The sequence below is a fragment of the Drosophila subobscura genome, chromosome J (genome assembly GCF_008121235.1).
Source record: "Drosophila subobscura isolate 14011-0131.10 chromosome J, UCBerk_Dsub_1.0, whole genome shotgun sequence".
Lineage (NCBI taxonomy): Eukaryota > Metazoa > Arthropoda > Insecta > Diptera > Drosophilidae > Drosophila > Drosophila subobscura.
In genome coordinates this window covers 9,816,615-9,828,741 of record NC_048532.1, presented here as the reverse complement: position 1 = coordinate 9,828,741, position 12,127 = coordinate 9,816,615, and the positions used below count along the sequence as shown (strand labels likewise).

The window sequence follows — 12,127 nt, the reverse complement described above, 5'->3', positions numbered from 1 at the left end:
ACTGTAAACTAAATTCCTGTTTGATTCTTATATCAATAATTTCCGTATTAATCACTGGCATGCCACCTTGTGACTGCTTTTAAATCAGAAACGCGCCTAAGGCTTTGGTCTTTCATTTGAAAATTCCTCTTTGAAAGCTAATCCAAACCTTATTTAATTGATTCCCAAAGCTGCTACTTTTCCTACTGCTAAAGGATTCCACAATTGATAACTTCAAAGGTTCCTCCTTAACTCAGCTCCGCAACGCACTTTAGCCTTGAACTCCACCCACACGAAATCACACAAAATTCACTTTCACTTTCAAAATCTCAATATAGTTTACCTTTTATGCACAACTAAGGGGGGTGTTTAGATTAACTTAAGACTGAGGCACGGCCTATATACATATTATTACATAATAATCTACTAAAAAAGGAAACACGGGAAGATAGCAGAGGGGCGAGGAACAGAAGATCGATTGTAGCATGCAAAATTAACAAAGGGATGGCAGCATCCGTTCCAGCAATGCTACGTAGTCGGTGGCCGCATGGATGTGCTGGGGGCTGTGCTGACACTACGCTTGGCGGCGTCCTGCTGCTCGAAGAGATGCACCCAGTCGGGTGTGGCCTTGATCTTGGCCTGAATGGGGCCTAGGTTGATCATGTTGCCGCTGCGCTGCTCGCGATTGGCAGTCACCGACATGAGCTCCTGCAGGAAGCCCGACTCCAGGCCCATGTCCAGGTCGAAGCGCGTGTCGCCCAGCAGCAGCTTGACTCGACCCGATCGATACCTGAGAATCTTGCCGATTTGGCCCTCCTCCAGCTGCCGCAGCACACTTGGCCTGGGCGCACCCGTGGAGGCTGGAGCAGCGGGACTTTTGGGCTCGGTTTCAGAGGCGGCAGAGGGGACTTCCTCCTTTTTGGGTGCGTCCCTCGATCCTTCCTCTGCCTCATCGGTTACGCAGGGCAGGACATCGGGCAGCTGCATCAGAAATATCTGCGACTGGGGCACATCGAGGAATCCCGCGATGCTGCGCGGATATCGGCCATACTGGAGCGGTGTCTCTTCCATCACCACCGTCTGGGCGGACACATGGAGCTGCTGCAGGTGCTGGGCCATGGCGAGCGGGTCTGCAAGGCAAGCGAACGGCATTAGCCACTAAAAGTTCTTGACAACGGCCAGTTACCTTGCTGATTTGAGCCCAAGCTGGCATCTTCTTGCTTCACAATGGGTTTCTCTGTTAGCCACAGGCCTGGGGAATGGAAAGTCGTGTGTGGAGGGGATTAGCATGGAGTCATGGAGGCAGCAGGTGCTGTCAGACTTACCTTCCCTCAGGGCTATCGGCTTGAGGGCCAGCTCAGTCTTATCAGCCTCGGTATCACTGGCGTCGGACGCATCGCCCTCGCTGGCATCGGACTCGCCCAGCAGCGCCCTCACTCGCAGCGCTTGTGCCTTGTCATCCTTGCGATCGGTGCGCTTCCGGGTCACCGCCTGCTCCTCGCTCGCCCGCGCATATGCCGTGCCATTGCCCGTGGACCTGCGCACCTGTGCCTCTCCAGCTCCCTCCGAGAACACGCCCGTGGTCTGGATCAGCGTTGAATTGCCGCCACGACCACGTGTTGCTCCCGACGCAGTGCCGCGGCCACCGCGCTTTCCACCGCGTGCCTGCGTAAAGTCCTTGGATGTTTTCACATTGCTGCGGAATACAATAAGCTATAGCCACTGGGGAATCATCTCCAAGACGTCTGTCTACTCACACGTTCTTATTCCGCACCGCGTTCAAGTTGGGGGCAAAAACCTTTTTGCTGCCCGCACCACGTCCGCCCAGAGTGAGGTCTCTGGCTGGTGTCAGGCGGGTCATGCCGTTCAGCATCTCTAGGGGACGTGCCGCGCTTCCTCCGCTGGCGGTGCTGTTGTGGCTGCTGACGCCAGCGACTGGCGGTGGGGGTGGTCTCGTTGTTGTTGCTGTCGTGGCGGTCATTCGCTTAGCTGGCATGGCGTCCCATGTGCGCCCGCGACCCTTTCGCAATGCACCAAAGGCACCTCTCAAAAACTGGGTCGGTTCGGCGTCGTATGTATTTAATTAATAATAATGCAATTTTTTAGTTTTAGGTTATCAGCTCATGGCGCACATCAGTGTGACCGCGAGTTTATCGATACAATATACTGCACGACTCTCAATCATATACCGAGATATACCTTGTCTTTTTCAAAATATACCGTAAATCTTAAATAATGTTTCTTGATTTTGTTGTTCTATACAATATAACCAGCTAGTGAGGACTCTTAGCGCTAAAAATATAATTTTATCCAATTTATCAATAAATTTTTCACAGAATTGGCTAGTTTTTATGACTTCCTTTTATTGGATTGTTAACAAAATAAGGATCAAACCAAAAAGGGAACCAGATGAAAGGTATATTTACGGTATATTTTAGAAAGAAGGAGGTATATGCGGTATATTTGATCAATCCGCGTTGACCTGGTTGTCCGAGTTTTTCAAAACAAACCCCGAAATGTAAAGAAAAAGCCGGGTGGTGGCCAAATAACAATAAACAGGAACATGGCTTCTAAGCGCTTCGGGGCCATGAAGGATTTCGCGAGGGCCAAAAAGCCGAGACTCGATGTGAGCGTGGCCCGGGCATCGTCTCGGCCCAGTCCACCCCGCAACATCATCGACTTCTGGGACGACGACGACGATGTCATCCTGATGGCCACCCAGCTGGCGGAAGCCGAGATCGAGGCGGAGGCCAAGCGCAAGGCGGACGCCACAAACATCACGGCTGTGGATATTACATTCAGCGAGTTTGCCCCTGTGCGAGGCACCACCAGCACCCAGCAGATGTTTCCACCTGCAGCGCCGCCGAAGCAGAAGACATCGAGCATTGACATGGATGCCATATTCGGGGACGACGAGGATTTTGATTTCCTGGCCATGGCGCTCACGGAGGATGTGCCACCCCCTGCAACCCCGCCTCCGGCACAGGAAAAGGCAAAGGCTGGCCCGACGACGACAAGCATCACCATTCAGCAGACAAATACACAGATTACGGCGACCCAGTCGCGTCAGCAAGAGCACCAGATAAAGTTCCTACTGGATCGCATCGAGAACCTGAAGAAGGACAATTCCAAGCTGCAAAAGGATCTGGGCGACAGCAACGAGCGCACGGAGATCAAGTCGGGAGAGGTGAGTGTCCGTAAACAATCCTCTGCCTTCTGTGCATCATCCAGTATGCCATTTGCAGGTCAGTCTGCTGCGGGATGAACTGAGGCATGTGCGCCAGCAGCTGCAGGCCAGCAAAATGGAGAAACTGGCACTGGCCGACGAGACCAACAAAAACTGCAACCAGAAGGTGGCCGAGGCGGCTAAGCAGATTGCAGCCAAGGAAATCGAGCTGACAATGAAGAATGCAGAGAACACCAAGCTGAGGATACAGCAGCAGACACGTCGTGCACACGATAAAACCATGAACGGAAGCATGAGTATGCTTCAGGCTGCGGCCAATCCCTCGGAGCAGCGCGCTTTGTTGCGCCTCCACAAGCTGAATATCCACCAGACAGTGCCTCGACTGATGGCCAACAATGCCAGCGTCTACGAGTACAGCGAGGAGCGGGAGAAGGGCAAGAAGCAGGGCACACTCTTCGAAGTGGAGCTCAAGCAGCTGCTCCTCAACTACGCCCAGCTGCAGTCCCAGCCGGAATCTGTGGACACTTTGGTTCAGCGCATCGTCTGCTCTGTGCGGAAAGTGTTCTCGGAGTTTGCGTTGTATACCCAGGGCCTGGAGTTTCCCCACAACTGCATGTTGTATCCCCACAATCCTTATGTACTTCACACACATCACAGCGTCAGTCGCCACTCGCTCGCGCAGCCTGGGGCGCTGTACGCCAATGAGCGGGCTCTGCTCCTCCGTCGCTACATCGCTACCTTGGCCATGATTTGCAGGCAGCAGGGGAAGATCGCTCGAGCAGTGCTCAGGCAGCGGCACAACGATCTCTGGCTGCTGGAGCTGGCCATCGATGCGATTGTCAAGCTGGGCTTCTCCTACGAGGTCAGCGAGCACTTTGGTCTGCTCGAGGCCACTGCCTCGCTGCTGCTCAGCCTGCTGCGTGCGCAGCAGCACGAGGAGCAGCGCGTGGAAGAGCTTTTAGTTGAGCTGCTCAAGCAGTTGGTCTTCACTCGGCCCAGTCCCTGGGTCTTTGGCGAACTCAGTGCCTGTCTGCTGGCCTGCCTGAAGCAACCGCAGCTGCTGGCGCGTCTGTGCGTAAACAGTCCCAAGAGCTGCTTCATCTCGGACCGTGTGCGGAGCGTCTACCGCTTCGGACCCAGCTCCTGCCTGCTGCAGGTCTACGCTGGCCTGCTGGAGCTGTGCTTCTTCAGCGAGACGGCGCTGCAGGTGGCCCACTTCCAGCTGCTGCTATCCATTGGCGGCAATCACGTGCGCTTCGCCTTTGAGTGCTTCAAGAATCCGCCGGACTTTATGCTGGAAATGCTGCCGTTCTTTGCCGATGAAGAGGAATCCGATGCCAATGACCCAACACTGACCAACAAGCTGAGCAGCAGCTCCACGGCCGCGGTGCATGGCTCGGCGTCAAATGGTTCCTGCACGCTGACTGCCTCGGACTCGCACTCCAACTCCAACTCTAGCTCCTCGCGCAACAGCTGCGAGTGCTATGTGAAGCTTTGCCTGAGCGTGGTCACGCTTGTCTTCCAAATGATGCACCAATGGATGCTGCATCAGCGGAAAATAGGTAAGTGCCTTCTGCTCTTGCCAGAGATTGAGTTTTGTTTGAATTTTCTGTGTGTTTTCCAGGCACCGAACAAGTGGGTGAAATGTCTCGCATTGCGGTGCATCTGCTGACGCTCGTCTTTCATGAGTATTATCTGACCTGCCTGTTCCGTGACTCCGAGGAAACAACGAAGCACTACCTCAGCCTCATCTGCAACTGGTGGACCGAGCACTCGGGCCTGCTGGGATTCCAGCCCATTCACTGTAAATACGAGCCACTTCCCTGGGTGTTTCATTATTATATTTTGTGTTTCTTTGGCAGTGCGCTTGCTAAGTCAGCTGGAGAAATCCCATTTCATGCTCAAGCCGTTGCACCAGGAGGCGAATCGCAGCAATCCCAGCAACGACCTGGCCGAGTGGACGCGCATTATCAACCATGCGGATGCCCGCACCGAGAACGTAGCTCCGCATGCTTCTGATGCGTCCAAACTACTCGAAATCGACTTCTTTGGTGGCCTCAAGCGAGTGGATTACACATTTGATTAGTCTTTATTTATTTAGTTTGTAGGTTTTAGGTTTACACTAGATAGTCCCAATAAATTGATTAGAGCTGTGCTAGCTCCAGCAATAACACGTTGTGGAGTGTAGATTGCTTTGTCTTTAATAGTTCCAGCAATTAGTTGAGCGACGAAAGCCAACCGTCAACCAATTTCAAACATTTCAAAACAAGAGCTGTTCAGCTGTTTGTCCAGCAACAAGTACGTCACATTCCGTACATTTTCGATTTAACCTTCTTTTAAAAACAAGCCAATTCCAGCGAGTCCTGCAAATGTACCAAGCTAAGGGACAATTTATTCATCAATCAGCTTAAACCTAATTGTCAAGGCTGCGAGTCCTAACTTGCTCGTAATATTAAGCCGAATATCAGAATAGAGGAATATTTTTCATGGACACACAACGGTTAACCCATTGTCATCCAGTGGTTACTTAAATACACACGCGAATCTAATAAAACTTAACACTTCCAGTGAAAGATATCATGTTTTATTAAGTAAAGGGAATTAATGGATATACAAAAAGAATATAATTCACAAAACAGATTCTTATAAACAGTAATATTTTGCGCGGTTTGACTCTTTGCGTTCAACTGTTTTGAAAGAGCGGGGTTAAGTGGGTTAAGTTTGTTTATTTCCTTGGTATATTTTCGGTATGTTTTTAAAGAGAAAAGGTTTTGGCAGTATGTTTTATCGATAAATCCGCGAACGCTCTGGAAGCCGGCAAATTTCGCAATCTTTTGTTTATAATCTTTAAATTATGCAGATAAGTGTAATAAATGTATAGTGTTTAGTGTTTTTTTTTAGTGTGTTGCTCGTGACGCATTGTGTGTGAAAAGTGATTAACAGCTGGACAACTGAAGTACTTTTCCCAAGCAGAGCTGTGTCGTCTCCTATTTCGGCGTCCACCAAAGGTTAGTTAATGTAAACAAATAGTTGTTTGGACTGTGCGCCATTTCCTGTAAATGTGCACAGCAAGCATTTTTATGCACAGACGATGTGCATGTATGGGTGTTTCGTAGAAATCAACAGGTTCTCTGCTTTCGAGGGGCCTGTTCGTGTACAGTAATTGAGTTTATGGCAATTTCACGGGCACCAACAAATTCACTGCCCACACCACAACCCTTGGCTGATTTGACCAATTATTCTGCTCTTCCCCCACGCCACTTGTTGCCCTTTGCCCTAGCAACCCCTCCACCCATTTATGGCCTATTTCTACTCAAATTATCGTAATGTTTGGTGCTTTTGTTTGTCTGACTAACTAGGGGATCGTTGATAAGCACCAAACACATGTTGGTGGTCGATTACGCGGTAACTTTCGTAACGCGAGTGTTGTGTGTCAGTCGAGTGGAGCAGTTTGCCAGAAACGGACGGGGCCATGGATCCTCCACAGAAGTCAGATTACAGCGCGGAATACTTCGAGAAAGCTCTGGTCAAAGCTCACCAAAGCCCCAATTTACGCGTGGAAAGCTTTCACATCGAGGTTCTAAGCCAAAATGGAGAGAACTTTTGCAGCGTCATCTACCGCGTGGTAGTTGGATTTCGCAAGACAGCCGACGCCACCCTGAAGACGGGGCGCTACATCATCAAGGACTTGCTGCCTGTTGTGGCCGAGCTGGGGACCAACGAGAAGACCATGTTTGAGGAGCTGCTGCCAGAAATGGATGACATACTCGGAAGAGCCCCACCCAGTCTGGGCGAGCACAAGCTGAGCGCTGAGTGAGCAATTCTGTCATATTCCATGCTGTGAATTCTCTGTATTCATTTCTTTGTTTACTCAAGCTGCCTCTTGGCTGATGCAACCAACGGCAAGGAGGTGTACGTGCTGGAGGATCTTGGCGCCCTGGGCTATGCCTCAATGGATCGCTTTCGGGGTCTGGGTCTGGAGGATGCACAGATTTGTCTGCGAAAGATGGCCCAGTTCCATGCCGCTTCGATGGTTCTGTGCCAGCAGCAACCCGAACTTGTGGCTAAACTTTCGCCCTCACACTATGCCGATGGAGTATCGGATCCCTTCGCCCAGGTCATTGTGGTCGGTGGAACCGAATACGCGGCCGAAGTGTTTGCCCAGGAGCTGCCGCAGATAGCTAAGAAAATGAAGGCCCAGATACCAGAGGAATACTCGAAGCGAATCAGGGCCGTGGTTGATCCAAAGAACTCTGCCTTCAATGTGATTGTCCATGGCGATCTGTGGGTGAACAACATGATGCTCGATCGAAGCAACGGCAATGCCATACTCGTGAGTAGAATGGCCATCAAATCAGTCAACAAAATGATAACTAGAATTCTGTCTTCCCACAGGTGGACTTTCAGAACTGTTTCCTGGGCAGCCCGGCCATCGATGTGCAGTTTTTCTTCTACACCAGCCTGCAATTGGAGGTGCTGCTGCACCAGCAGGATGCACTGCTGCAGCACTACTACCACAGCCTCACCGAGACCCTGAAACTGTGCGGCTATACCGGCTCTGTGCCCACCTTTGAGCAGTTAATGGCTGAGATGCAGCGCTGCTTGTATTATGGCTACTATGCCGTTGCCTGTGAGCTGCCCATCTGTTGCGCCTCCCCCGAGGCCAGTTCGGACTTCAATTTGCACACTTTTGGCAACAAACAGGCCTTGGAAGAGAAACGTCGCCAGCTGTTTGCCAGCGAGCGAGTGCGTCAGACGATCAAAGCAGCATTGTTGACATTCGAGCAGCAGGGAATACTGGAGACACCTTAGAAAATGTGACTACAAATGTATTTTGGGATTGTGCATGCTAATCCGTAGATTTCTGTATTGTATTTTAGAGTAAATCTGTTGTAGAAATGTTCTTAAATGTTTTCTCTTGGCTGATTCAATGTTTGTGCACGTTTTAATGTAATTTTTGCAAGGACCAAAAAATGCATTTACGTTTTATTAATTCATTAATTAAGTTGTCTGCGAACCACTCTCGACTCTCTCCACTGGTGTTGTCGTTGTACTGCTGGAAGACCCAAAATCTTGATCCATTACTGAATTCCATGTTTAATGGTTTTGCATGTGAATCGGTCCCGCAGCTTTGCCACAGCCTTTTCGGGTACTAAGGCCACTCAATTTGTTAATTTTCAAGCATTTTCGTACTGTTGTAATGCATAATAGGGACATTTTTGCCCTTTTTCACGGATTTTTAGCCTGGAAACATTTTTTAACCCATTGCTCGAAGCAGCACTGGTCCACCAACCAGACGTTGGTTTTGGATGTAAAACAAATGGGTGTCCCTCGCCCCACGCTTCCTTTTGCGTTATTTCACTCAGAGCTTGGCTCATGGCTGGAACAGGGAGGAAGAGGTTCGCCTCCTGCCAGATACCACAAACATTTACTTTTATTCATTTTCTTCATCAAATTACTCCAACGATTAAGATGGATCGAAACTTCGATTCGAATTGTTAACATCCCAATTTCAAATTCAAGTTTGAAGTTTTGAAAAACGTAGTAGCCGCCCTATAGGCAGTTCAAGTAGAACATTTTGACATCGTTTCATCGCCACCGGAAATGGCCTAGGGGGTTAGACGTGTTGCCTGCCATGTGTCCGGTCCTGGGTTCGATTCCCAGTGTAGGCTGCGTACTCTTTTGCCTTCACTGCAACTAACGACACTAACAATGCCAACAGCAAGTACAAATCTCAAGAAATGGAATACAAATTTAAAGTAAAATGTAATTAATTCGGAACAAATTCAAATCAAAATTGTAAAGATATGTAAATGAAATTTATGTTTATTTTTTCTTTTTCTAATAGAATTGAATTGAATTTTAATTTCTTTTTAAGGCAATTACTGCATTTTAAGAAGTGGTTAAAGTATAACTTTAATTCATATATTTCCTTTATCGATTCATTAAGGAGAGGCACTCCACTCTACTCATTCCCTTCAGCTGCAGCGCTGGGTTGTTACTCAAGTGTTACTTGTGTTTAGTTATAAATTTCGTTGTCTGCCAAAAGTTTGCTGTGGAGGCTGAGGCCAAGATTTACGTGTGTGATGCAAAATGCATGGCTGCATTGAGTGCGATAAAGTTGTAGCTTTCTGCTCCCCCACTTCTGCCTCCACTAAATATGCAAATCGCTTTGCAGTTGTTCTTAGAAACTTGTCAGCTGCCAAGTGTAAGCCAAGCCGTAGCCAGGCGAAGCGTATCGAGGCGGAGCGTGGCGTGGCGTGGGAGCCAAAAAGTGCATTTGACGCCAATGCTACTTTGGATAACTTGCAACTTGTACTCCTCGCAAGTGTTTAGAAAGCAATTTATTGTTTTTACTCGCTCAGCCAGCAGCCATGCCAATCCCAATCCCATCGAAAGCTTCCTTCATGCATTGAGCCGAGATTTAGTTTGGATTTGTTTATACCTTCCCTCAGCTTTTTGGGAGGGGTACAAATCACACATATCCTCTCAAAAATGTCTTCAGTTTGAACTCCGCAATGTGTCTTCCCTTTTTGGGCAAGAGTTTTTCGTTTCTCCAATGCCAAATGCCAGACATTTGCGGACTGAGACTGGCTGTGGGTCTAGGGGGTTGCTTGCAGGCATTAATTGCATTTTGCAGCATCGTATTGCACTTTCAATTAGTTGCAAATGCCTCAAACGTTGACTGAGACTTGGACTCTGAATCGGAATTGGAATCGGTATTGGAGTCTCCTTCCAAGCTCCTTCCGGACCCCAGACAGTGCCAGAACGTAACAGGAAACGGAAGTTAAGTGCTGAGGCGAGGCGTTAAGTAAATGCAACCCCAGATGAAAGCAAGAAGCCAGCCTCTCTACGCATTAATTGCAAGGTGACGATGATCTGGGGGCACCCTTCAGACACATTTCAACATTGCAGCAGCCCCACATCCTTCTTCCTGCGGCGCATCTTCTCTCTTTCAAAGTGCAAACAAATGCACTGGCAGCACACGACTTTTGGGGTGTGGTCTCGCCCTTAATGCATTTCAAAATTGATTTATGGGTTTTCTTTTGACCTGCCTCACCAACGGACTGCTTTCTGTTTGGGTTTTGGCTACGTTTCGTGTTTGTTTTCAAATGTTAATTAAGGTTTACAATTACCCAGGGGTTGGGCCAGGGGGCTGGGAGCTTGGGAGTGGTAATTGAGCGACAGTTGAAACGATTTGTGTGTTGGCAGAGAGGGATCTCTCCTAAAGTGAAATCTATCCTAGCATTTCTTTCTCGAACTCTTATCAATTAGCTGGCAAAACTACTAGAAAGCCATGGCAGGAGGGCTTCTCTCTGTGGCACACAATTAAAAGCAATAAATTTGCACATGAAACCATAAATCAAAGTCCGATCATAATCTCCCCAGGCAAACAAATAGAGAGAAAAATCCCCAAAAGCGAAATCCCAATCCCGTTTCCGCTACAGGAACTTCCTCCATTTTGGCTGCTTCGTCGCTACGCTTTGGGTTTTGCTTTGCTTTGCTTCGTTTATTAATTGTACAACTGTCTCCAATCATAATTAATGAACTTTCGGCACATCCTTTGCCGCAGAAAGTCCACACATCCGCAGCACCAACCCAGCCAGCTGTTGGAATGCCAACTAAAACCGATATATAAACACAAATGTTTTTCTTGGCACACCATAAATCTTTCGTTTGGCAAAAATCTGTGCTGCTTGCCTGGGGGGGAATTTCAGTTTTGGTTTCGGTCTGCCTGCCCTCTCCGGGTCTTCGCTTGGTTTTCTCTTATTTTTGCTGCTTTATTGGAGCTTAATGGTTGGCCTTTTCAATTAGACACATTAAAAGGATTTACTGGGATTAGGTCAATTGTTTTGGGACAAATTGTGATTAAGTTTAATGCGCAAATTCGATTATGTGAATATATAGAGCAGGAAATGTAGCAGAAAATGCTCTTCGGATAGTTTTTCTATAATTTATAGATGTATTTCTTGAGTAAATATACCGCAAAATGATTTCCTTTATTTGTATTTAATTAAAACTCCTAAAAAGTCTCTGACAACTTGCCATTAGTGAATGAATATTGAAAGAATTGTAAGAATCGAATCGTTAGCAGAAGGAAGTCATTCAAATTTATAAGAATTTATTTTATAGACGGAATATGGAAGGTTTTACTTCTTTAGGCCTACTTTTCCCTATAATAATTTGTAAGGATTGAATCCCAATTTTCCATAATAAGGCTAATTTCTATCCCTGATAGTTATCGGTACTTGCGGCAGTGCCCCTCGGTCGATTTTGCGCTTGTAAAAACTTCGACTTGGTGTCGCAAGGAAAGCCATTTCAGTGCCCCAATTGTGACACTCTGGAAGCATTTCCTTTAGACATTTACATTCCAAATAAATTGGTTCTTAGATGCTGAATCATTATAGGAAACCAACCTCAGACATTACCCACAGAACTAATTAAAGGTAGAGCTCTGGTCCTTCTCCCATATGGCATGACTTTCATCCACATGGAGCACTCCTCTGCTCAATGACAGGCATTTCTCTTCACTGGCGCTTAAGTGGAAAATTACATATGCAAATCCCTAATAATTATCAGCAAGTATCTGCAACGGGATGCTTCGGGATGCCCATTAATTGTGAAAAAGAAAAGCTGAAAAATACACACTGAAATTGCGATAATTTTTCATTTAGTCAAGGCTTTTCTTTAGCTTTTCTGCCACTTGTCTGGCAGTGGCTTGGCTGGCTCATTTATCAACACGTTTTGTGTGTGCGAAGCGGGAAGAAATTTAAATAAATTTCGAAATGATGACAAAAGCTTTTTGCAAGCAATCCAAGTAATTATGCACACATGGCATCCTCCCAGTGTGGTCCCGTGGTCCTCAAACATTAACACTTTCGCCAAAAAATCATCTGAAGGATAAATGGTAGCATCATTAGTCATTGGCCACACACAACCCCTAATCACATGTGCAGCCAA

The 12,127-nt window shown here is 47.7% G+C and overlaps 3 protein-coding genes across 4 annotated transcripts; 2 read left to right on the top strand and 1 right to left on the bottom strand.

Moving 5' to 3' along the window:
• Nucleotides 1-277: 277 nt before the first annotated feature.
• On the bottom strand, nucleotides 278-2,122 carry LOC117894234 (DNA-directed RNA polymerase III subunit RPC4). Of its 2 annotated transcripts, XM_034801152.1 has the most exons (5): nucleotides 1,737-2,122; nucleotides 1,305-1,675; nucleotides 1,166-1,231; nucleotides 491-1,109; nucleotides 278-458 (listed from the first exon to the last, which is right to left on the bottom strand). In XM_034801152.1, exons 1-4 carry the CDS (start codon nucleotides 1,973-1,975, stop codon nucleotides 508-510), a joined length of 1,278 nt encoding a protein of 425 aa, XP_034657043.1. In that variant the 5' UTR covers nucleotides 1,976-2,122; the 3' UTR covers nucleotides 278-458; nucleotides 491-507. The 2 variants fall into 2 exon arrangements, with proteins under 2 accessions (XP_034657043.1, XP_034657042.1); XM_034801151.1 differs by having other exon boundaries at nucleotides 278-1,109.
• Nucleotides 2,123-2,441: 319 nt separating this feature from the next.
• On the top strand, nucleotides 2,442-5,337 carry LOC117894334 (ATR-interacting protein mus304). The gene is made up of 4 exons (XM_034801317.1): nucleotides 2,442-3,166; nucleotides 3,225-4,728; nucleotides 4,791-4,970; nucleotides 5,029-5,337. The coding sequence occupies exons 1-4, from the start codon at nucleotides 2,543-2,545 to the stop codon at nucleotides 5,250-5,252; spliced, it is 2,532 nt and encodes an 843-aa protein (XP_034657208.1). The 5' UTR covers nucleotides 2,442-2,542; the 3' UTR covers nucleotides 5,253-5,337.
• A 1,241-nt stretch (nucleotides 5,338-6,578) lies between these two features.
• LOC117892963 lies at nucleotides 6,579-8,070 on the top strand. The gene is made up of 3 exons (XM_034799296.1): nucleotides 6,579-6,979; nucleotides 7,043-7,499; nucleotides 7,562-8,070. Exons 1-3 carry the CDS (start codon nucleotides 6,639-6,641, stop codon nucleotides 7,976-7,978), a joined length of 1,215 nt encoding a protein of 404 aa, XP_034655187.1. The 5' UTR covers nucleotides 6,579-6,638; the 3' UTR covers nucleotides 7,979-8,070.
• The last annotated feature ends 4,057 nt before the right edge of the window (nucleotides 8,071-12,127 follow it).